The sequence below is a fragment of the Cheilinus undulatus genome, linkage group 4 (genome assembly GCF_018320785.1).
Source record: "Cheilinus undulatus linkage group 4, ASM1832078v1, whole genome shotgun sequence".
NCBI lineage: Eukaryota > Metazoa > Chordata > Actinopteri > Labriformes > Labridae > Cheilinus > Cheilinus undulatus.
This window is the reverse complement of record NC_054868.1, coordinates 30,196,960-30,223,267: the sequence shown is the minus strand read 5'-3', so window position 1 is coordinate 30,223,267 and position 26,308 is coordinate 30,196,960. Positions and strand designations below refer to the sequence as shown.

At 38.6% G+C, this 26,308-nt stretch overlaps 1 protein-coding gene across 3 annotated transcripts; it reads left to right on the top strand.

Moving 5' to 3' along the window:
* Positions 1–514: 514 nt before the first annotated feature.
* On the top strand, positions 515–23,688 carry sept3 (septin 3). 3 transcript variants are annotated; one of them, XM_041785705.1, is made up of 11 exons: positions 515–706; positions 801–2,545; positions 7,980–8,405; positions 8,658–8,786; positions 17,244–17,325; positions 17,804–17,941; positions 18,588–18,705; positions 18,813–18,908; positions 19,137–19,233; positions 19,353–19,404; positions 21,301–23,688. In XM_041785705.1, the coding sequence occupies exons 2-11, from the start codon at positions 1,135–1,137 to the stop codon at positions 21,428–21,430; spliced, it is 2,679 nt and encodes an 892-aa protein (XP_041641639.1). In that variant the 5' UTR covers positions 515–706; positions 801–1,134; the 3' UTR covers positions 21,431–23,688. The 3 variants fall into 3 exon arrangements, with proteins under 3 accessions (XP_041641639.1, XP_041641641.1, XP_041641640.1); XM_041785706.1 differs by lacking the exons at positions 515–706; positions 801–2,545 and adding exons at positions 2,822–2,894; positions 6,040–6,224 and having other exon boundaries at positions 21,301–23,687; XM_041785707.1 differs by lacking the exons at positions 515–706; positions 801–2,545 and adding an exon at positions 2,773–2,894 and having other exon boundaries at positions 21,301–23,687.
* Positions 23,689–26,308: the final 2,620 nt, after the last annotated feature.

Here is a 26,308-nt window from a genome sequence, read left to right as displayed (position 1 = left end):
ATTATGGAAACGTCCAAACATCTAAACATATTTTCTAACATTTCCATGAAAATTCTTGAAAATTTCAAACAGCACCTTATCCCCAAATTCCCAATCAAATTCCCCAAATAAATTTCCCAGATTCTCATGAAAATACCTGACAGTTCCCAGACAACTTCTCCCAAGCATCCAAACAACTTACCCAAATTTCCATGAAAATGCAAAAAAAAAAAAAAAAAAAAAAAAACAGAGTGGACATTTATGCAAAGCTTGACCAAAAACCCTCAAAGCTTCTTGAGATATTACATTAACAAGATTAGCCCCAGAGAAATACCTAAACTAAAATGCTTCCAGTAAGCCTGTTGTCAACACAGAAACATAAAAATGGATGTAAATATTTCTTTCACCACTGTCTTTCAGACTGAACACATTTTGCCAAATCAATGACAATGTGTCTGACTGCATGTTGTTGTTTTCTTTTTTTTTTAAACTGATGAGTGTAATAAGTCTGTCTCCTGTAAATCAGGATGAGTGTTTTCAACCATCTGGCACCTTCAATCCCAAAAACATCTGCATCTTCCAAACAAGCGAAGGAGCACCCATCAGCATGTTTCTCCCCTCCTCTCTCCCTCTCATCTCCCGTCGTCAAAAAGAAACCCATCCAGATCCGTTCATTTGATGAGAGGGGAATCATCTCTGAAAAACACATCAGCAACCAGTGTGAAAGGTAACTGTTCTTTAGCTCCTGTTCTAGTTCAGTTTTATAGAATAAAGTAAATATTGTCATAAATTCCTTTTTTTCTTCCCTATTTCTGCTCTAGATCATTCGTCCCAATTTGTTCGCAGACACCTTGTCTGCCCTCCTGGAGCATATCATGTCATTACTCACAGAGAAACCATGCAGAAAGAGCTTCAACCCTCCCAAGAACCAAACCTAAAACTTTTCACTCTACAAAGCCGTTCATCTCCATTTCTCCTGCTCAGAAGCCAAATTCCTCTCCCACTTCTCTGAAGCCAAAGCCAAGAGATTCTCTTCATCCCTCTGCCTCACATTTCAGTGATCCTTCATCGTTTCTGCACCAGCCTCCACCCAAACCGAGCATTTCTCCGACCCTGATTGTCCCAACACCCAGACTGAGTCCGTCTCCGACAGGGATGAGTATGGACAGCCAAGGAGGCAAACAACCCTCCCCAGTTGCTCAAGCGAGACGTGCAAGATCGATAACAATATCTAACCCTAAAAAAGAGTCTGAGTCCTTCAGACAGAGATCCTCCACTGAGGCAAAGCATGACGTCCTAGACCAAGCAGTGTTACTGGACTTTACTCATCCTGTGCTGCGGAGAGTTCCTTTCATGACATGCAGAGGCTCACAAAGGCACACAGGCATGAATCAGAACTCCTGCTTACCACAAGGAAAAGTTTGTTTGGATAAAAAAGAGCAGAATGCAAAAGAGCAACCAAAGCCTCCACATAGGAATTTGGGCATCACTGCAAACCATAAACCAAAGTCAAACATCCAACAGGAGCAGGAGCTCCTGCAAAGTGGCACAACAGGTATGCAAACTTTGAATTCAGAGTCAAAGTTTGCCAATGTTTTTGAGAAGGAAACACAGCCAAGGTTTGATAGACAGGTTGCCCAGTCAGGCCTCAACCCTCACAGGAAATGTGCAGACTTTGCTCACACTGGCACAGCAGTGTTTCCTGCAAATGAACAATCAAACGAGCAAAGATTTTCAGAGAAACAAAAGATTCCCCAAATGTCATTTTCCACAGAGCCTCTTGTGAAACAGCCATCTGTCTCACCCAATATTGAGATCCGGAGAAGACAGTTTGACTTGAATGATGACACAAAAGTAAAAACAATATCAGGCACGAATCTCAGGAGGCCTCAAGAGGAAACAGCGAGGAGTTTGTGTAATATGCTCCCACAGAATCCATGTCAAAAGTCTCCTCAGAAACTGAGACTCTGGTCAGGTCGAAGCACACAGATTGATGTGAAGCTTGCAGTAACTCAGCCTGACTGTGTTTCAAAGGATTACCAGTCAAAAGCAATCGATCAGAAAACAGAGTCTCCTCAGAGAGCACACAGATTAAATCGACTAAAGACGTGTCTGGTGTCTCCTCGATCACAGGAGGTCTCCGGACCTGATTCTATTCAGTGCTTCACATCAGAACCGGATGTTGTATCAGAAAAACACCAGTTAGATCACAAACTGTCTGAAACATGCACACTGATGAGTTTCAATGGCAGTCAGACAGATGTTTTTGCCACATCCGACCACAGCAGGTTGCCTGCAAATCTACCAGAGTGCCAGCCAGAGAAGTGTGATGTAAGCTGGCCGTCCTCTGCAGCACAATGCTCATTCAACACAAACAAGTTTGGCATCAGTTCAGAGCGGCTGTCAGACCACAAAGCATGCAAGAGATCAAACGAAACTACGGCAACAGCAGCTCCTCTTCCACTACAGCAAGCGAATAACTTCCCAGCAGGCAGAGCTTTTCTCACGGAGGAAGCAGAAGATCCTTATTATGTCACCATGTATTACCCAGGTTCAGTGTATGTGGGTGAGTACGGAGATCTCAAAAAACATTTTCAAGCCTTTAACTGAACAATTATTACAAAGCACACAACTAAGTCATTTTTTCATCCACTTCTTTAGGTCTTTTGAGGATAAGAGTTTAATAATTTTCTTTCTAAGGGGGCGAGCTCTCATATGCAGGGGTGGTCAAGAGGATAGCAGAGGGATTTGGGGGACTGCTCCTTATCAGCAGAGTAACAGACCTGCTGAAGAGACACATGACAGTGCTGGTTAGCAGACTATCAGAGCGAGTCCACAGAGACAAACAAATGCAACAAAAACATGCAGGAAGAAAGTCACAGGAAGGATGAAAGCAGGGCAACTCTGAGATAAGTGTGAGTAACACAGCTGTGGTTTCCTGCCTGTAAAATAGCCCTTGTCAGAGTTATTTTACTATAGAAACCCATGCTCATTTTCAGTAATTACTGTTTGGTAAAGTTATGATTTAAAACCAAAAGTAATGATGAAACACAGCAAAGTCTGAATCAGATGTCTGTGTTATTTTCAAAGAATTTCACCTGTATTTTAGGCCATTTGTATAACTCTCAGGAACGCTTTATTGTTTGGTGACTTTATGGTCCTTTAAATTAAGTTATGAATACTTTAAACCGTGTCCTTCTGAATACTGTATGTTGATGGCTGGTCTGTGATCATACTCAGGTTAGTCTGAATAGCCTTTAGAGGCTCCCTACAGGGGAACTGTTCAGTATTTTGTTCTACAAAACAAACACATCTATAGGTCCGCTTACCAGCTGTTTCTGCAGGTGTCAGCTGTAACACACAGTCTTCATCAGCAGATAGTTTGCTTAGTCATCATAGAGATAGACCTGCTAATATATGAGCTTAATTTATACAAGTAAGATGAAATGAAGGTGACTTTGTCCACAAAGATATGATTTCATGATCCTTCTGGTTTACTAGTATATTATTGTGGGCTGAGTTAATCCACAGGAAAGGAACCCTACCTTTGTGGTGCATAGATTTTAGAGGTTTCAACCCTTGCCAAATTAATTTTGTGCAAAGTTACTGAATTAATATCCTCAGAAATAGTTTTCATCTAGTGCTTGTTTACTTTTATGCCTTCCATCCCATTTTGGCTAAATATTTTTGGCATAATTATCTGAAAGTTTCTAAGCATTTCAACTTTGTCATAAAAAGATTGCAGACTTCATCATGCTTTGTTAAAAAATAAGCTGACAAGAAGGTTGAATTTAAATTTGCAACACCAAGACTTTTATAAAAAAAAAAGCTTCAAACATGATAAGTCATCAATTACAATACACTTTTAACAAAATCCCAGCACTGCAAGATATAAATTAGCTTTTATTGATTTTATAAATCGGTCATGGTCAATATAATTTGGTTCTTTTGAAAAAAAAAAAAACTCTTTAATGTCAAAGTGAAAACTGATTTCTACAAAGTAATGTCAGTTAAATAAAAATAAGTGACTGCATAAATGTTCACCCCCCTCAAGTCAGTTTTTAGTACATGCACCTTTGGCTGCAATCCCAGCATTGAGTCTTTGTGGATAGGTCTCAATCAGGCTTGAACATGTGGACGCTGCAATTTACTCCATGATTCTTTGTAAACTGCTCAAACTCTTTCAGGTGTGCAGGGATTGAGCATGAACAGCATTTTACAAGTCCAGCCACAAATTTTCTATTGGATTGAGGTCTGGGCTTTGACTCAGCCACTCCAGAACATTTACCTTTTGTCTTTAAACCATTTCTGTGTAGCTTTTGCTGTATGCTTCAGGTCATCGTCTTGCTGGAAAATAAACCTCCCAAGCTGTAGTTCTCCTGCAAACTGAATAAGATTGTCATCTGGGATTTCCTTTATTTTTCCACATTCACTGTACCCTTTAACTTTACAATCCTCCTGGGACCTGCTGCTGAGAAGCATCCCCACAACATGATGCTGCCACCGCCGTGCTTCACAGTGGGGATGGCGTTTTTGTGGTGGTGTGCAGTGTTTGGTGTTTGCGGCCAAACATAACATCCTGTCTGATGGCCAAAAAGCACAATTTTGGTCTCATCAGACCAAAGAACTTTCTTCCTTTTGACCATGAAGTCTCCCACATGCCTTTTGGTGAACTCTAGTTGAGATTTAACATGACTTTTCTTCAACAGTGGCTTTCTCTTTTCCACTCTCCCATAAAGCTTTAGAGAACCTGGACAACAGCTGTATGCAGAGTCTCTCCCATATCAGCTGCTGAAGCTTGTAACTCCTTCAGAGTAGTCATATGTGTCTTGGTGGCTTCTGCCAGTAGTCTCCCTCTGAAGGGTTTCTCAGTTTGTGAGGACAGCCTGATCTAGGCAGATGTACACATGTGCCATATTCCTTCCATTTCTTCATGAAGGATTTAACTGAACACTGGGGGATGTTCAATACCTTGGATTTTTTTTGTATCCATCCCCAAACTTTTTTTTCCAATAAAGTTTTCTCTGAACTGCTTGGAGTGTTCTGTTGTCTTCATGGTGTAATGGTAGCCAGGAATACTGATTTACCAGAGACTGGGCCTTCCAGACACAGGTATACTGTATTTATACTACAATGACACATTCACTGCACTGCATTGTGAGACTACTATCACCAGTTGGCTGGACCTCTGCTGAATAAGGTGAGCCACTTGGTGAATATTTATGCAGTCACTTATTTTCCATGATTTATTTGTATTTAATTGACATTACTTTGTAGAGATCTGTTTTCACTTTGACATTAATTTTTGTTTTTTTATTTTTTGTCAAAAAAGCCAAATTATATTGACCATGACTGATTCATGAAATAAATAAAAAGGTAAAATATCCAAGGGGGAGAATATTGTACTTTTTCTCAACAGAATAGCTGTACAATTACTTTGCTAAAATGACAAACTTAAGCATGTAATGGAGCATTTTGACTCCAAGTTCTTGCTATTCCATTGAAGTGGAATTTCAATATGCACAAACTCTGGGATTGATTTTAAAGTACACCAAGTGCTTAATACTAAAAAAGTAATTTGAAAGTTGTACGGGGTGTTTATAGTATGAAATAAGTATGGGAAAAAATTATGAGATAATATAGGCCATTATTAGTTCTTCATAAGTGCGTTATTTGTAATCAGACGATACTTCTGTAATGTGCCATCTGCGTCATCCCGTCTTTAAATGAGTACTTCTATATATAGTATCAACTGTAATATTTATTTATTTGTAAAATTAAAACTCAGAAATTAGACATATTTAAGTTTATCAATTACACTGACCTCAGTCAAGTTAAGAATATTGTGTCCCTTTAAAACATTTTAAAAACTTTCCGTGTATGCCATCATGATCAGATTTGACTTGCTCCGTCAGATACAAAAATGTGGCCTAAAATATGAGCCTCTGTCGTTGACAGAAAAAGCTGTACCAAAAAACTGTCCCTTCGAGGTAGTAACACTGCGCACGCGCGCTGCATCTCCCCACTCCCTCTCCTCTTGTCGCCTTGGTAACGGTAAAGGGGGGCTCACGGCCAGAGGGAAGGAGAGAAGAGGTACCCGGACAAATCACATGACCGCTCCTCATCTTATTATCTCTGTGTTTGGTTATTCTTCGTTTGTTCTTGGACCCTGAGCGACTCCAGACCGGCCAGTCAACAAAAATCGGTGTTCTCTTTTGATTTGCGGTTCAATTGAACGGGAATCGGTAAGTGTGACACACCACATCCGCGCAGCCGAGTGTTAGCCTTTAGACTGAAAGCTAGCAGCTAACACGGAGCTGCCGTTAGCTGTTAACGTCTTTTTTTATCCAGCATGACTACAGAGAGACAATGGGGTCGACATGCTGTGATGGAGCCAGCCCCTTGTTTTGTATTCAAACAAGTAAATGCGCTTTTACTGAATATGGATACACAATGTGACATACTAAACGTTCATCTGTGTGAGCACACTGAGCAGAAAGACAGTTTTATCTTTGAAAGGAAACAGCTCACAGTTTTTTTTGCTAGGGAAGCCTCATAAGCTCGTGTATGTTTGAACATGAAAGTGTGATAACCCTTCAGTAATTATCTTGTAATTAATGCTACATAAATATGCTGATGTATGAATGTGTGAGTGAAGGAGGAGTAGAGGGTCTGTGAGAGAGGGGGAGCAGGGCTCCATGACTACTGAGTGTAGTGAATCAAAGTGACAGCCTCTGCCTCAGTGACCTGTATGATCTGTGTCTGTGACTTGGAGCAGAGCAGCAGGCTGCTTCATGTGTACTCCCTGCAGGCCTGAGGTTTTCTACATCTTGGCGCAACCTCATCTCTGTTACTTTAACCATCTGCCTGCACTGTTTGCTTCACTGAAGTATCAGCTCATATGAAACAGATGTTCCAGTTTACATTTGCATGGTAGTGGTAGTGCTTGGTTTGTGATTCATGCCAAATCTTGACACTAAGTGTGTGTTTATTGGAGTTCTTTTAACTAAACTGACATGCAAGTGGAGTCATAGGTGTGGTACTCATCAGGGCTGCAACTAAAACATTTTCATTATGAGTTATTCCATTAATTACTTGATTTATGAATTGCTTTTGAATGCCAAAAAGACAGGGACAAGTCACAAACCTTGTTGTTAGAGCTCTGTGACTTTTCATAGGACTCTGTTAAATTAAGCCAAAACCCTTAAGTCTTTGAGTCTACCTTAATGCAGACTTTAAGTAAACTTCATATTTTCAAAAAACAGCATCTAAAACCTGAGAGGAATTTCCGCACTTTTAATCTGTCACTCTATGTACAGCAGCACTAATCTGGCTTGACTTGCACCAAAACTCTGGTCATCTACCCAAGCTGAATACTAGCTGTTCCACATTGGCTTTTTTAGCATAAAATGAAATATTTTAGAGTTACGCACAATCTTAAATGTAGCCTATGTGCCAATAGCTTTTTTTACATGTAAACTCATTAGCGGAATTGTTATTGACAACTTAAATGTCCTGTTATCATCCACACTGACACCGTACCTGCATAATATGCAAAAACATTGTTTAAGCATTACTGTTCTCTCTAGTACCAGACACTGTTAGCATTAAGTCTGAGGATAACATAACTGATGATGGAAATGCTGAACTGTGTAACGATATCAATGAAGAAATGTTTTTTATGTAGCTCTGTTTGATCAAAATAATACTCATTTCACTTAAATTAAGATTCTGTGCATCCATTTGAAAATAATCAAGAAGTCCATCTTTTTCACAGAATATTCCTAAGTTATTCCTCAGCTAGATGTCTTAACCAAACTTTAGCATGGTTGGATGCATCTTTAATTAATTTAGTTGAACCAACCCTTGAAGAACGCTGTAAGAAGAACATGTAAAAGGGTAGAGAGGCCTCAGATGGCTCCACTGGCCTACTTTCTAGTCATTTGGAAGTACTTCCCATTAACGAAAAGTGTTATTTTTGTCCTCTTTTCCATTTCTAGACATGTCAGACGTAGTTCCCCCAGAAGTGAGACCAAAACCAGCCGTCCCTGCTAAGCCACCGAATGTGGGGGCTCCATCCCCTTCCAGCCCATTCCCACCCCAGGGCCCAGGTGTTGGCGGAGGCGTTTCTGCTCCTCCTCCTCCAAGTGCCATCCCAGTGCCCATCGGGAGTCACGGCCCCAGAGATGTTAGCAGAGATGTCAGTAGTCACAGTGTGGGTCACGGTGTGGGGCATGGGCCAGGCCACGGGCCAGGCCATGGTGGGGCTCACACTGCTGTACACAATGGAGGTCACAGTCATGGCGGCTCCCACAGCACCGGCAGTGGATCCACACTGCTTGGATATATTGGCATTGACACCATCATTGAGCAGATGAGGAAGAAGACCATGAAGACTGGCTTTGACTTTAATATCATGGTTGTTGGTAAGTCACAGAGGCATGCTAATAAGAAGAATAGAAATGTGAGCTTGAGACAGGACCAAGTTTATGGGTAACAACACCTTGTATTTTTATTTATTTATTTATTACCTTTTTTATCTTTTGAAAGCAAAGTAGTCCAAATTCTTCCTTCATGCCTGGACAGTGTTTCTTTTGTATTTCATTTTATTTCTTCATAAACCCTTTTCTTTCTCTTTTGCCTTTTTCGTAACATTATCCCATTTCCTCTTGTCTTAGGTCACAGTGGTCTGGGAAAGTCAACTCTGGTGAACACCCTCTTCAAGTCCCAGGTGAGCAGGAAGAGCGCAGGATGGGCCCGTGATGAGAAGATCCCCAAAACTGTAGAGATCAAAGCAGTGTCCCATGGTGAGTGAAGCCAGAGAGTTGCTGTTCTTTCTTTAGAGCCAGACATTTATAGCAGCATTTCATTTCTCACAGAAAAAGAACTATCTTTGACCATCATCAAAGCAGTCCTACATGGCCTAGTTAATTTACACCATATATGTGCAGCCTGGTAGCTGTTGAGCAAGTCTATTTATGTAACTGAGTTACAACCCTCTTTTGTCAACATCTGATTTTGCTACAGAGTCAGTACTTTGTGTGAGAGGCTTCATCCATTCACTGATAGGGACTCTCATCAATGCTGGTGGTTTTACTCACAATGACTAAAACTGAATGTTCATTGTGGTTGCATTGCCTAGAATAATAGCTTTATGTTTTTTTAAATGTACAAATTTTACAAAGATCGGCTTGTCGGATTTTAGTAATGATGTGGGTCTGGATTTTCAGTCAAACTGAAGTTTCATTGATACAAAGCAGGGTTTGAGAATACATGAGTCCTGTCAGGAGTGACTACCAATAAGGAAGATCAGTCAGAGGGTTAAAATGCAGGTAATAACCAATTAAACCTTTTAATATCAGCCAAACTACGTTTATGTTTAAAGTGGGGGTATTATGCCTTTTTTTCAAGGCTTTACGCATCTCTCTGATACCCATGTAGTAGCTTCACATGGATAACAGCTCAAAAAACTCCTCATGTTTCTCACACTGGCATCCTACAAAAAACTTTATTATCATTAAAACTTGTAAACTTTGAATGAACCTGTCTGACTGAGTAAAATATGGTGAATTTTGATATGCGTCCGTACGTGTTAGACCCGGAGTCTGACACTGATAGTTTGGAGAGAGAGGGGGAAGAAAACCAGCAGCAGCGAAGGGTAGAGCAGGACATATCTGTTTGGTAAGTGTTTAATTACTGGTGACTAAATGGCTAAAAGGCCTTGTGAGGGCAGTCTGTTCTGCTTTGCCGGCAGCACGTACAAACCAGTCAGGAGATCCTATTGCGATGACCTCATCACTTCGCTCCATCGAAATCTTGTCTCAGGAAGATCTCAGAGAGATTCCCAACAAACCGTTTTCATCAGTTTACACTCTAATTCCAAGATTTCTGCCACATATGTTTATCTTGCGGTTTGAAAATTTGCAGACCTGAAGTATGGACACTCAACATTGTGACTTTATATTTATGTTTTAAAAATCAGAAAGTATAATACCCCCTCTTTAATGAAACGTACCCATACTGGGCTGATAGGGAGGATATGATGTTGCATTGTTAATAAGGGTGAAAAATAGATAGATAGATAGATAGATAGATAGATAGATAGATAGATAGATAGATAGATAGATAGATTTTTTGATTGATTTCTTTTATTGTCAAGGAGGGAAATTTGTCTCCACAGACATCATAACAGTCGTTGACATTCAACACCATAAACATATAACACAATAGACAACTGACAATTAACAGAAACAATACTCATAAGTCACATATTTCAAAGAATTTAATACTACAGTGGTCCACAGAAAATCACTCATAACTCTTCAAGAAATCATATACAAATAGAAAAAAAATCCAAAAAAAGCAATGAGATCATATCAAAAATTCCATGCTTTCACATGCTCAGCAGATATAAAACATGCTGAAAAGACAGATATACCACCAAATACCATAACACAACCAAAAACCATAGGTGAAGAGCCCAAGACATATGTCTCTGTAGTGGGACAATAAAGTTTATCTTGAACCTTGAAAATTAGAGCATTAACATAAAACACAACACAAATTATGCTAATTACCCCAACACTATTAATTACTGCAACAAAAACAATAAAGGAAACACAACAAATACCTCAGCACAACCCAGAATTACTACAAAACCATCTATCAAAACCTCTACCAAATTATTCCCAGACAGTCAGGCTGCAGACCACAGATCTCAGACGTCCTCCCCTGCAGACCACTACTAGGAGACACCGACTTCCACCATCAGCATGGAAATACGAGCTAAAACATTCAAAACAAAATAGGATTAAACTTCTGGATAGAGGTAGGGTAAAGGTTAAGGTAAGGGTTAGGACACCAAAATTAAAAGTCAAAAACCCAACCAGCAAAACTTTTACAGAATGTTTGATAAAGCCGAGCAAAGAGTCTGCTTACAGGAAAAAAGCTTGTCTTCCATGCAAACACTCTAACTGAGCTAAGGCTAATGTTTCTGTAGCTGAAACTAACATAGGTGAGGCTAACGAAGCTATGTTAGCTATGTTGACTTATTCCACGCTTGCAAAAGCTCACATAGCTGCTTAGCTATGTTACATATTTAGCTACATAGCTACATTAGCTTAAGCTACTTTTGATAAAGCTTACGTTATTAAACTAAAGCCGGGCATGCACTGTGCAATTTCATCCGTCTCTGTGACAGTCGAGGCAGAATCTCAGCTCACATTGTGCAACTAAATTGCTTACAATGCATGACCGTTGGGCATGATGTATGTGCTCCAAAAGTTGAGGATTCTGCTTGTAGCAATGCTCTCACTGTGGGAGCTGTCTGGAGCCGTATGACCAAAATTCAAATATTTCAGAAGTCCTTCAGACCAGCCAGGAGCAGCAGGTTGGGCCGTATTTGGGTTGTGGTCGGCTGATGGGACTCTAAATTTGAGGCTTAATTGGATGAAATTTGCTCAATGTACACACGCCTGGTTTAACATAGCTTTACTGGCTTACATAGTAACGTTAAGTAGGTAGCTAGTGTATCTACATTAGCTTTGACTAAAGCTAACAAAGCTAAAAGCAAGACACCCTTCCTGTGACTACTTCTAAAATGGGTCTATACATAATTCAATCCTGGATCAGACTTCGGACCTTTTTCAGTTTTATTCATGATATGAATTTGTAATGTTTATAGTTTGGTTATTTCATAAATTTAACTTGCCAGACTGTGACCTGCAAATTACATCACTTCGTTCTGACATCGGCAGCGTCTCACAGTAGTGGTCTGCAAGAGGGGGCATCTGAGATCTGTGGTCAGCAGCCAGACCCCTCTGAATTACACACTGAAGCTAACAATATTCTACACAATAAGATAATATTAACACATCAGATACCCAGGGAAATCAAATCTTCCAAACGATCCCAACACAATCAGATACCATAAGATAGCCAAAAACTATAACCAAATATGATAACACAACCAGATATACAAAGAAAACCTCAGCACAGCAAAAAACAACAAAAAAAACAGCCAAATACCTCAGACACTTTTACCATTACACATAAAATACTAGTCTATTTAAGTGGTAAAAAGGGTTGGTAAACATAGGTACATGTTGTTATCATTTATAATGCATTAAGTTATGAAGCAATAAGTAACAGCTTCATTATTAAGGCCTCATGTCCCTTTGTATAATAAACACTGGGTTGTGTTCTATATTTATCTGAGCTTTATAATGACTTTGTCCATGAATAACAAATGACTTATCCATCTTTCTAGATCAGCAGTGATGTGTAGAATTTCGCTGTGCATGATTACCTACAGTATGTGAGCTCTATAATGAGCAGCCTCACCACATTTCATAATCTCTTGTATGACTAAAACACTGACTTATTCATGACAAATAACCTCCAGTCATCAGCTAATACATATTGTTCTTGGCTCCATGATTTCCATTGCATCACTCACAGACTTTCCTTGACGTACAATAATAATTCCTGGGAGAAATGTCCCTTGCTGTAAGGATTTTTCAGTGACAGAGAAACTCTATGCTTTCGGACAGATTTGTTGCCTTCAATACAAATTTGTTAATACTCGTGTGACACAACTGTTCATTCTCAAATGACTGTGGTTTGATAAGTTGAGCTTTTTAAATGCATCATTTGTTTAATACAAACTGTAATCATGCTTGACACAGGACCCACCCTCTCAGAGTGCAGGCTTATAAATATCCAGCCAGTCTGTATATGTCTGTCTGTTACAATTTCATTATAGAAGAAGACAAGACAGACAGGTTTCACTGTTGGTAAAAGCATCAAGTCTCTAACAGTAGTGGACTGGTTTCATAAAGAGATAAAGAGGATTTAGGCTTTCTTAGTTTTTCTAGCTCAGTACAAGCTGGACCGTTGCATAATGGAGAAGACCTTACGTTATGTTACTGTTATGCCAGACAATCTCCAAACTGAGAGCTGACATGGAGAGGTAAACACTGCTCAATTTGGGATTGACAGGATTGTGCTACTCCCCTCTGAATTTCTGTCATAAAAACAAAACACAAAAAACTTTCTGCTGGAACAAACAAAATGGTGCAGAGTTGTTTAAAAATAGCACTGATTAATCTAGAAAAGAGAGGAAATTATCCTATTTAAAGCCACATGTGTAGCATTTGAAATATCTGACTTTTAAATCCCCCCTCCTATTGTTAGTATCAAACCGGTTATTTTTTCAGACAGCTTTGCATGGTGTTTATTTATTTGGTGTAAAGTCTTTCATATGGAGCTTATGATTCTTTACTTAATTTTAAACATGAGCCAAGAAATGAGGCTGAACATGCATGCATCATGATGAGTGATTCTACAACACTAGTATAACAAACTGTTAGAGCTCTGCGTTGGCTGCTACATGATGACTATGATTGCGAACGCCTGCAGTTAACAGTGACCTGACTTTGTTACACTCTCGCCCATGAGAGACAACAACATGTAGATGTACAACCTTAATTCCAAAAAAGTTGGGGCACTGTGTTAAACGTAAATAAAACCAGAATGCAATGACCTGTATTTTATTCACAATAGAACATAAACAAGATGTTGAAACTGAGACGTTTCCATTTCATGAAAAATATGAACCCATTTTGAATTTGATGGCAGCAGCACATTTAAATAATGAAGGATGGGGCCATGTTCACCATTGTGTAGCCTCCCCTTTTATTTTGATGACAGTCTGTAAATGTCTGGAAAGTGAGGAGACTAGTTGTTGGAGTTTTGGGAGAAGAATGTTGTCCCATTCTTCTCTGATATAGGATTCTAGCTGCTCAGAAGTTCTGAGTTTTCTCTGCTGGTTTTTCATTTTATAATGCGCCAAATGTTCTCGTTGGTAAAAGGCCTGGACTGCAGGCTTGCTAGTTCAGTACCCAGATTCTACTACTGCGCACCCATGCTGTTGTTGTTGATGCTGTATTTGGTTTAGCATTGTTTAGTTGAAATATGCCAGTCCATCCCTGAAGGAGACGTCTGGATTGGATAATATTTTGCTCTTAAATATTCTTTTCAGCATTGATGGGGCCTTTCCAGATGTGTAGGCTGCCCATGCTATAGGCACTAATGCAACTCCATACCATCAGAGATGCAGGCTATTGAACTGTGCACTGACAACAAGCTGGATGGTCCCTCTCCTCCTTAGTCCACAGGACATGACTGTGGTATCCATAAAGAATTCCACATTTTGATACATCTGACAACAGAACAATTTTCCATTTTGCCTTAGTCTATTTCAAATGAGCTTAGGCCCAGAGAACACAGCTGCATTTTTTGGCTATTGGTTATAGATGGTTTCCTCTTTACATTAAACAGCTTTTACTTGCATTTGTGGATGGCATGACAAACTGTGTTGACAGACAATTAGGGCTGGGCAATTAATCGCAAATTAGATTAAATCGCAATATGGCCTGCTACAATTTTCAAATCGCCGAAGTTGCAATATTTCTTTAACTTGAGATGTGTCAAAATACCAGTTTAATTTTTTTTCTTTTTTTGCAGTGGCAGAGATTTGATGCACATTATGCAAACATTTAAGTGTCAATTTTCTTAAAATAGTTTACAAAAATCCTCCTTTTTTGTGTTTTATATATGTTTTTCTTAATCAGAATGAGTGACAAAAATGATAATGCCTTGAAACAAAGCAAATGGCATCACATTTGCAATACAAGCAAAAATAGTGAGCTCATTCTAAATAAAAGTGATGAAGCCTAGCGTTACTTCATTAAAGTCATACCCCAGCTGGTAGCCAGCCTCACCTCCCCCACCCCAGCCACCTCCTTTATAGTTTATAGCTTGTTGCACCTTCATATTCAGATTCATGTTGCTATGGATTCATTGCTTCGGAAATAATTTAATTGTTTTCAATACACATGGTCTTATTTATGGAATTATTTATTGCTTAAATATGTCAAAAATACTTAAGATTGACCAAGAATAATTGCATTTTAAATCGCAATTGCAGTATTTGGGGAAAAATCACAATTAAATTATTTTTGCAAATCATTTAGCCCTACAGATAATGATTCCTGGAAGTTTTCCTGAGCCCATGTAGTGATTTTCAGTACAGAATCATGCCTGTTTTTAATGCAATGTTGCCTGAGAAGTCTTAAGATCACAAGTATCCAATACTGACCTTCAGCCTTGTCCCTTGAGCACAGATTTCTTCAGATTCTCTGAATCTTTTGATAATAATTATGTACTGTAGATGGTTGAATATTCAATATCCAATGCCATTTTTTGACATTTTTTTAATCATTGGTGAACCTCTGCCCATATTTACTTCTGAGAGACTCTGCCTCTCAAAAATGTGCCTTTCATACCCAGACATGCAAAATGCTCCTCCAGCTGTTTTTCATTAGTACCACTTACTTTTTCAGCCTATTGCTGCCCTGTCTCTATATTTTTGAGGTGTGTTGCGGCCATCAAATTAAAATCCCTTATTATTGTTGTCAATATGTTTACCATTTACACTGTCACCTCAGTTTAGTCATGACAGAATGCCTGTTTTCTTGTCAAAATGTTTGTTTAAAGCAGGGGTGTCAAACTCATATTGAGTCCAGGGCCAGATTTGCTGCAATGAGACGTCCTGAAGGCCAAACTATTTGGTCCAGAGTTGTCAAAGTCAATTACAGCAGGGGCCAGATACTGATTTTAGTTCTAACCTGAGAGACTAACAGCCTAACATTTAATTGTAAAGTGTCAACCTCATTTTAACCAGTAATAAAAACTGAAAAAAAAAAAAACTTAACACTGATGATAAATCATTTTAAGATTAAAAAAAAAAAGTCAAAATGATAAGTTGAAAGGCTCAAAATCTGAGAAAAAAAGTCATACTTATTAGTTCAAAAGGGCAAAACCCAAAATTTAAAGTCAAAATCATTTTCAAAAGGCAAATATATTAGAAAGTCAAAATCAGGAATTTAAAGGTCTAAATATGGGATTAAAAAGTCCAAATCAGGAATTTTAAAGGTCAAAATATGGGATTAAAAAGTCAAAATCAGGAATTTTAAAGGTCAAAATACAGGATTAAAAAGTCAAAATCAGGACTTTTAAAGGTCAAAATATGGGATTAAAAAGTCAAAATCAGGACTTTTAAAGGTCAAAATATGGGATTAAAAAGTCAAAATCAGGAATTTAAAAGGACAAAATATGTCTAAGAATTTTAAATTGAGAACCAAAAAGATCAAAATACGATATAAAAAGTAAAAGTTAAGAGATGAAAAGGTCAGAATATGAAATAAAAAATAATAACACAAATTAATATCTTTTCCCACCTTTCTGATTTATAATCTAATAATTTAATCTAATATCTAATAATATAATCTAATACACATTTATACTGTAGGAAATCTGCAGACCTCATACCAATGGGCCAGTTTTTATAAAAATATGATATCATCTTGCGGGCCGGGTATAACGGTATCACGGGCCGGATTTGGCCCTGGGCCTTTAGTTTGAACCCCCTGGTTTAAAGGTTGTTTTACAAGACCACTGCCAAGTGTTGAAACCAAGACATACAACACAGTCAATTGCAAGCTGAAGGGCCTTTATCTGTAGCTGGTGCTTTTTCCGCTGGAAGAGCCCTTTTTTAAACTCAAAACAAGTGTAGTCCAGTGTTCTTAGCGCTCGCTGCCCTTGGTGGAAGAAACGCCCTCAGCATCAGCTGTTTTTGTCCACCCATTCAAAGCACTCTAATTTAAAAACAGTTTAATGTTTGGAAGAGCACTACATACATCAATGTTACTCCTAGCTCACTTGCCAATCAAAATTTAAAAAGGGGAGGGACTTCTCAGATTGGCGGGAAAGAAACCGATCTGACTCAACTTTTTTCAAGGGTAAAGTTTCCAGGACTAGAGCTGCTGCTTCTGTTAGGCCAGGGTTACTTCACAGTGTTATATGAGCACACAGAGCTAGGAAAACTAAAATCAACTTTAGTAGCCTAGCAACAATAACCACCTATGAGAAGTTCTCTGTAAGCACTACCAGCTGATGACACAGACCCTAATGCTCCAGGTCAGACCATGTTTCTTTTTATTTTAGAATTTGCTGTGGGCCAATTAGAACTAAAACCTAGGCCAGAGTTGGCCCTCAGACAATAGCTTGTACACCCCTGGTTTAGTATGTAGCAAACTCGTAGATGAAAACATATCAAGTGAGATAGATTGTATCATGTTTCTATTTTTTTTTTTTTTTTTAACAAATGAAACAGCAATGATCTTTTTGTGTGTTTTTTACAGTCCTTGAGGAGGGCGGCGTGAAAATGAAGTTAACAGTTGTCGACACTCCAGGGTTTGGAGATCAGATAAATAACGACAACTGGTAGGTTTTTCCTACTCAAAATTCATTAAAGCCTCTAACTAACTTGTCATCTTACAAAACTTCACTTTTTTCTAGGAGTTTGGCAATCCATTAACTGAAAATGCTCCAGTTCACATAATATCGAGCACATTTTTCTTATTTAATCACATTATAACAGAGATGGAAATGAGAACTACAGTACATTTGATGATTTTTTAGTTCAGCTCACATTTAGCTCTACCAGTTATTCTTAAGTAATATTCATGTGGATTGTTTACAAAAGAAATTGGGAAGCTTTCAAATTGGAAAGGTGCAAAACACTTTTTTTTTAATACTGAAATTAAAAATCATATAAACAATTTCCAAACAGTATTCTTGCCATGCAGTTGAGCAAGCTGTATTCTATTATTTTTGGCAAATTCTTCTCCAGCGCTTCTCCACTCATCCTTTTCATGAGAAACCTTTTTTTTAAAGCTGATATATTGTTCTATATCCACAGCTGGGAACCCATCTCCAAGTACATCAATGAGCAATATGAAAAGTTTCTTAAGGAGGAGGTCAATATCACCAGAAAGAAGCGCATCCCAGACACCAGGGTGCACTGCTGCCTTTACTTCATTCCCCCAACTGGACACTCGTGAGTTGACTTAATTCAAATTTGGGATTAGACAAAACATCTAAAAAACATTTTTTTTAAAGTAGGGGGATGTATTATGAGTTATCTGCAGCATGTATTTAGAAATACAGCTCACTCTATTCGTGTCCCTTAAGCCTTAAACACTTAAATTTAGACTAACAAAGCCCTACATAAAGTGTGTTTCTTTATAGTGTAGACAACACACACCTTTCTCTCTTTTCTATTCTCTCTGAACTCCTCCTGATTAGCTGCTGCTGACAACTGTGAAATTGTACTTTAATTGAAAACAGATACAGTCTTTTATGTATCACAGCCTGTGTATCACATCCTTGTTAGCTGAGGTAATTGAGAGCGACAGGAGGTTTTGTGTGCAGACAAACAAGAACTGGGACACAGCTTTTGTCCAATAATGAGCCCACTTCCCAGTAGCATTCACACTGTAAGACGTGTAATTGCTACAAGGGCAGATAAAAGTAAAACGACTTATGGAAGTTGACAAATAAAATCTCTCTGTGTCCGCTTTTGCTCTTATCCTGATCATCTTTTCACTGTTGCATACAAGCCTTTGGGGAGAATCTCCTTGTTTACATGCTTTTTATCGGTGTCCTGTCCTTTGGTTGTTTTTTTGTCTGTCCGTCCCTCACAGTCTCCGACAGCTGGATGTCGAGTTCATGAAGCGCTTGAGTCACTCAGTCAACATTATTCCTGTCATTGCTAAGGCAGACACTTTGACCATTGAGGAGAGACAAGAGTTCAAACAGCGGGTAGGTTGGAAAATGACCCCACTAAAACTAGGCTGGTGCATTAGCCATTATGTAAGTTTAAGTGCTCGTGTATGTGTCATAAATGTGTGTTGATTTGTGATCTATAGGTAAGGAAGGAGCTGGAGATGGGAGGGATTGAGTTTTACCCACAAAAAGAGTTTGATGAGGACATGGAGGATAAGAGCGACAATGACAAGATCAGAGTAAGTGTTCTTTCTTCAAACAAATTTGTCTGTTAATATAACTCCTGTTCTAGCAATAAAGTCTTTCCCATTCCTTCGCTTCACTCAGCTCACTCTGTCTCTCCTGTACTGCTTCCTCTAAACTAAATGTCAGGACACTGGGGCATTTGTGTCTGTTTTATGCCACAAACCTTGTGCAGCTCTCTTCTGTACTCTGAACCTCACATGTTAAAATGTCTCTATCTTTAGGAGGCCATGCCCTTTGCTGTGGTGGGCAGTGACAAAGAATATCAAGTGAATGGCAAACGAGTGCTTGGGAGGAAGACACCATGGGGAATTGTAGAAGGTGGGTGATATAGTCTTTTAAAAAAATACAGTTACTTTGTTTTACAAAAAACAGTGATACTCTCAAGTGAAGGGCTTGAGAGATTAAATCAATTTGACATTGTCCATTTTTTATTGCAGTTGAAAATTCCAATCATTGTGAGTTTGCTCTGCTGAGGGACTTCCTGATCAGGTAAATATTATTTTAAATAGATTAGGTAACACAACACAATTGAAAAAATTGGATCTAAGGAGCAGTTAGAGGCAACACGTATGATGAATGTATATATATATCTATTTAGAACAGAAACATGGATCCAATGTAAAAGAAGCTGAGCTGCAGCTGATGAAAGCTTTCTTTTAAGAGTAACTAAACCACTTTCTTGGCCAAGGTGTATGCACCCTGGAATTGAAAAAAATAGAGCATCATGGACAGGGCTGGGAGGGGGAGAGATACATGCCCAATCATTTTCCACTCCTTTTGATTACTAGCCATTATGTCATAATAATCCAAGCAAGACTTATTATGAGCCACCTGAGTTCAAAAGAGAATATGCTCCTGTAGAAGACACAACGTCAACGTTATCAACCTGGATTTAAGAAAATGTGGTTTATTTGTGTTGGTAAATTTACTTCTGAAACACTAGCCACCAAAAGAATGTCAGTTTCTGCTGAGATCTATGGTTACAGAAGCTGATCAGACAATCAGAAAATGTATTGCAGTAGTCAGGATTCAACCTACAGAGCATAGTTGCCCTGCATATTTCCAACATAATATGAAGATTTTAAATACTTTGTACTGAGATGTGGAGCTTTTGACCACCACACTTCTAAAATTATTTTTTATTCAAATTTATTTAACCAGGAAAACTAACCTGAAGCACCATCCTCCATCACATTTAGCCTACTTATTGAAAGATTTAAAGAGACCAGCTCTGCAAAACATAGAGTCTCCTTTAGCAGAATCTAGGTGGCAGGAGCAGCGTATCTGAAACGTCTTTTACCGATTTCAAGATAAACCTTGAGCACAGATAATGAGCAAAAACAGTCTTGTGCCTGATTCACAGGACGAAGACTGTGGCTTCCAGAACTTTTCACTTGAAAACATCACACGAGTATGATGGAAGAAGGTTAAGTATGGCCCTATAAATAAGGATATGCCAAAGATTAAATCTACGCTTTGATTAAGAGGGCCACCTGACACCATCATGCAGAAAATAAGGATGAGTTAAGGACTTTAGATTGGTAATGAACCTCTGTGCCCCATGGTACACAGTATGTACAGACTTAAGGCATTGAGAGGTTACAAGTTGCTCAATATGAAACTTAAAGACAGAGACTCACCACTCAAAGAACATAGGTGTTTAGAAGAGACACAAACTCACTAACATCACCCTGATATGTGGTAACACAAGGCAGGTTCAGCGACTTTTTCTTCGAGTTTAAAAACATAATTGTTTTTAAAATCAGGATTCGATTTTATTCACATAGTGTCCAGTACATTATCAAAGGCTTCTTCTGAGTGATGCTGTGTAGGTGCAGAGCAATACATGACAGTGTCATCTGTATATAAATTAACATATGCATTGGGGTACATTTTGACTGATACTATTGATATAAAGTGTAAATAGTGGTAACAAGACTGAGCCCTGAGGCACACCAACTTGAGATACCCTTATACACAGGTTTTCAGACAAAATTACTGGTCTGGGGTTTAGTTACTCTTTAAGGAGAAGACTGATGATACTGTTTATTTTTGTACAGGAAAATATTGAAATATCACAACATTATTTGCCAGATTAGATTTTTGAAATTAAAAATCAAATTTTGTTATCTCAGAGGGACACAAAGAGAGCAAAAATACATTTTTTTTAACCAACTTACAAAAGAGTGTTTTTTGCTTCAAATTGCCTCCTGGGTCTAGTCAGACTTGATAAATGAGCTAAATATTAGCACCCTGTGCAGCTGAAGCATGAAAAAAATATATTTAGAAAAGAAAACTTGTTAACACTGGTAGCGCCTAGGTTGTACATATAGTTTAAAACTTTTTACATGTATTTTATGTGTTTGGTTATCTCATTCTCTTTAGGTCTCACCTCCAGGATCTGAAGGAGGTCACCCATAATATTCACTATGAAACCTATCGTGCCAAGAGACTGAACGAGAATGGTGGTCTGCACCCCATATCCTCCAGTGACACCCAAGAAAGCAACCTGTAGTTAGTCAGCCAGTCTAGTTCATTCAGAGGGGAAATCAAAAGAAGAACAATGAAGCTGATTGATGAATCTACAGAGTATTTTACTTATTGTCATTGCGGCATTGCTGCATGCTTGGAAACTTCAGTAAAATTTGGTGTAATTTAGTCATTTTTTTCTGAACTCCATCGCCTTCTACTCTCACTTCCTCCCTCCAAACATATCAAACCCCTCAAACATCATATCAGTATCATTCTGTTTCATTATACCTATTTATAATGAAATGAAATGAAATGACACTCCCACCCAGAGTCATAGTGCCATTAGAGAAGTAACAATTTATCTACTGCCAATGTCTTTTTTTGAACATCTTACAGGTAGTAAAGCTTAGAAAGTGCCACATTATTATTTAGATTGAAGTGTTGTGTAGCAACTGATGTCTTATTTCTGACAAATAAGCTCATTTGCCCTGAACATTTAACTAATAATTACTGTTTCAATTATAGTTTAGTCAGCTCTGCAGGAGAATCTGCACAAATCACTTTCTAAATCCTAAGCTGCAATTTTTCTGAGAAGGAAAACAATCCCCTATGGCTTTACTGTCAAGAGGGCTAAGCAATTATTACATGTGATATCATGTGTTGAACCCAGAAAAACTTGCTTACATGCATTTACCTGTTTAAATTTTATTTTGGTGTCAAAAATGAGACACAGCTGTGACATTTGTGACTTAGAAAATTCAGTGCTGTGAGCAGCTGTGTGTGCATGTATTCAAAGGGTCTTCAGAATGCATGACTGTGCAGACTGCAGAGCCAATGAATCACTGCAGAAGCGCACGCAGACTGAACATTTTGGGACAATTCAGCTCAACAAACTTTGGTTCACAGCAGTGAGTACTGAGTAAAGCGAAGTGTTTGAAAGCATTTGTGCTTAAGTTCACTTGAAAAGGTGATTTTTCTTTGGTGATGAAGGAGGAATGTTATTATAAAAAACTATTAGCTGTTAAATGTAATACATTTTTCCCAAATACTTTGTATTGCAAAGTGTTTGCACCTGACTTTTTATCACAGGCCTGCTGCATGTTATTAACCTTCATCACTAGCATGGCCAGATATCGGAGTTATTGTACAGACCTCATTCTTTGAAGACAACTCACCCTGCAGAGGTTTTTCATTTTTGTAAGCCTTTCAAATGTATTCACTATTCTGTTCCAAAGGACACTGGGCCACTGATGTGATCTGATTATCATTCAGGAGACTAAAAATCGTTATTCTTATATGCCTTGTGCCATAAAAAGTTTGACTGAACATAGCAGGACTTTTACTCAGAGATCAGTTTTTATGTTAAGAATTTAAGATCAAGTCTTCGGTTTGCCACTAGGTGGCAGCACTCCACCTTTTAAACCACTGACTCAACAGAGCAACAGGCCCTTCAGAGTCCTGTCCTCCCTGTTCCTACTGCTGAGATTTTAAGTTTTTCACAATTATTTGAACAAAGTTAACAGTTAAGTGTCTTCAACTTTTTTCAGTGAAAACTAATATATCCCTCCATATGAACACTACCATATGTTCAATAGTATATTTTGAAGTGTTGGTGTAATGACAAATCATGCTCTTTAAGCTACAAACAAGTTTACAAAGTATCCTTCAGGAAACAAAACATATTGTTCTGCCATGTACTGTCTATTTTTGAGGATGATAACACCAAAACTATTAACAAATCTAATCTCTAATTAATACAGTTGTTCAAGTGAAACAATTTTACATATTTACAGATGTTTGTGTGGTTTTGGGATGGAAGATGTCTGCAACAAAGAGACAGTAGTTGCCTGTGATCTTAGTGCAGTCAGATGTTTAAATCAAGTCAAAACAGTGTTCATCTGTGCATGCTTGTGTCCATTCTGCTTGTTTGCTCACGGCCAATCTGGTCACACATTACTGCAGCTGTCTGAACGTGAGATATGAACATGAAATTTCTATATCATCGGGTAAAGTGCTGCCGTCTTAAGTCCTGTAACAAAACTGACAGTAAAATTTCAACATGTCTCTTATCAGTATGAATCAGTGGAACCTCGATTTGTAAATTTATCATAACTTTTTTTCAAAGTTGCTGTGACACAATGGGATATAACTTTCAGTGTTGCATTGAGTTGTTGTTTATACATTAATGTCTTGTTATTGTAATTTATTCTTTAATTAATAAAAGCACATTCCCATGGTCTTTTGACATTTTTTATTCCACCAGTTTGTTTGTATTTGTCTTGAAATGCATATGAACCCACCTCTATTAAAACAGTCAAGCAGGGATGGTATCAATAATAAAAACATGTTTTTGTATTTCTTTATCATTTATTTGAGCCGGTAGACCACCATAGACCAGACATGTTCTGCACATGCAGATTATGTCTCATCTGGAACATCTCAAAACAATTAAACACATAAATTCACATGTACCCTCTCTGGTTAACCTGACACGTCAGATGGATGTGTTTCACACATCCATCTGGGAAAGCTTCAATAGGAAACATCTGAGAAAAGGCAGAGGCTTTGAAAAATCCTCGGAGTATAATTGGGTGAACGTTCTGTCCGTCACATCTCTACAGGTCAATCAGAGCAACGAAGCACGTGACGTAGCCGCTAGCAAGCTGCGCATGCGCAGCTACTGAGGAATAATGCGAAACATGGTGACTATAGACATGCAAGTACTCCACTTTTGACGTTTTTGAAAAGAAAACAACTCACTGCTGTTCTTTTTTCTTTTAACGAAGAAATGTCATCAAGTTCTGATAAAACTGGCAGTTTAGCAGTGTCCACGCTAATCTCTTCCTCCATAACTGCACCAGCTCTTGCTGCTGCTTGTTTACGTCATGACTCTACTGCGCCTGAAAGTACTGCCCCTCAGCACTGATTGGTCCTGTCACTTTCTAACTGGGTCCAAACAGTTCAGATGGAAGCTTTGCAAGATGAATGCCAGTGAAAAACAAGGAAACGGGCGTATTCATCTGCTTTGCAAGGTTACTTTCTGGTACTTGCAAACCTAAAAACAACTGCAGTTAAACTTCTAAGTCTTTCAAAGCACCATAATACCAAGAATGACAGCTAAGCTCTCAGTTAAAAATTCCATCCTAAACCTTATTTTTAGAGTGACACAGTTTTTGATATCGGGTTGTATGGTCTGGGATGTTTGTTGACAAGAGAACAGAATCCTTTAAGTAAACTAAAACCTATGTTGTTTTCTTTGTGTTCCCCAGCAAGATTCAGTTAACTGATCCATAGAGGATACAAAGTCGACTGAAGATCTGTCTTCTGTGATTAATAACAGAGCATTATGATGTACGGTGGCAAATGCTTTCCCGACACGTTGCTTGGTACGTGTCACCATTGTTCAAGACTGGCAATAATGAAGTCCCCATTTTGTCTCACCATTAACATTTATGGTGTCATAACTCAAATCTCAACAAGATTACATGTGCTTAATAACTGTACCAACCTGCATACATTTGCATTTGAAAATTACTGAAAATCCACAGTGCCACCTAATGGCAAGAGAAAGTTACTGCTGCCAATTTTTCAGTGAACTCCTGTTGATCAAATCATGTGGAAATTTCACAAGGTTCATCCAAAGACATTCACCTTACTCCTCTTGGAAAGGCAAAAGTCTGAAGAAAGCTGTTGCCATGGAGATTTTCTGTTTGTCATGAAACACACAAGAAACTTGGCAATAAAAAGCTCTGTCATAACCTGAGATGAATAATATAGGTTTTGCTGGTGGGCATGGCTTAATGTCTCAGAGACTCTTCCTACAATATTTTAAAAAATCTGCCCCTACAGGAAGCTAAACGTAGAGCATTTGTATCATGCCAGGGGTCTTCAAAGAAGCTTCTGGACCAGTATTGCCAAATCAACAGAAAATCGACTATTTTGAATTTTAAGCAGAAAATACTGGTTGCAGAAGCCATTTTCAGGGGTTCTTCTAGGATTGACTCCTATGAGTGGGTTCTCCAGATTCTCTTCAAATTCGGTGTGCTGCTGGTGCCTATCTTTGCAAAAAGTAGTAGTCAGCTTGTGTATAAAACTGAAAGGGTGTGACTGTAGTAGTTCTAAAAAATAGGGCTAAATCTTACCAGATGCCAGAATCTATCTATAATGTCTTAACCTGACATCACCCCCATAATATCATGCAAAGCTCACAGATCTGTGACTTAAACTGTCACCATGATGACGCATTATATGCCATTACACAGGAAGTAGGTTTTTGAAAGGCTAAAACGATTCCTGTCATTGATATTGGTAGAAATGAGCCCAGTTAACAAATGGGCGTGACAACATGCCTTAGTGGCGCCCTCTACAAAATTTTAAAAATGCAGCCCCACAGCATGTTGCCACATACACTATATAGCCAAAAGTATTTGCTCACCTGCCTTGACTCACATATGGACTTAAGTGACATCCCAATTAAAGAGCATCTTAATCAGAGACCTCCTGGTAACCTCCCTGTAGAAGTCTTCCAGGTCTACCACCTCAACTGGCTCCTTTTGAGATGAAGGAGCGGTGGCTACCATCCTGAGGAATTTCATTTTGACCACTTGAACCCTCAATCTCATTCATTCTGCCATTACCCAAAAATCATGGCCATAGGTGGGGTTGGAACGAAGATGACTGGTAAATTGAGAGCTTTATCTTCTGGCTCAGCTCCCTTTTCACCACAACTGTCCAGTACAACAACTGTAACACTGAAAATGTTGCACCAATCTGCCTTGCAATCTCACTGTCCATTCTACCCTCAATCATAAACAACAAAGACCCCAAGATACTTGTACTCCTTCACTTGGGGTAAGGACTCACTTCTCCCCCAGAGGGGGCAATTTACCATTTTCCAGCAGAGGACCATGGCCTCAGACTT

Coding starts and splice junctions, on each gene's coding strand:
- sept3 (XM_041785705.1), top strand. CDS start 1,135: ATGAGTATGGACAGCCAAGGAGGCAAACAACCCTCCCCAGTTGCTCAA. Junction 18,706..18,812: donor GACAAGAGTTCAAACAGCGG/GTAGGTTGGAAA, acceptor TGTGATCTATAG/GTAAGGAAGGAGCTGGAGAT. Junction 19,405..21,300: donor CTGAGGGACTTCCTGATCAG/GTAAATATTATT, acceptor CATTCTCTTTAG/GTCTCACCTCCAGGATCTGA.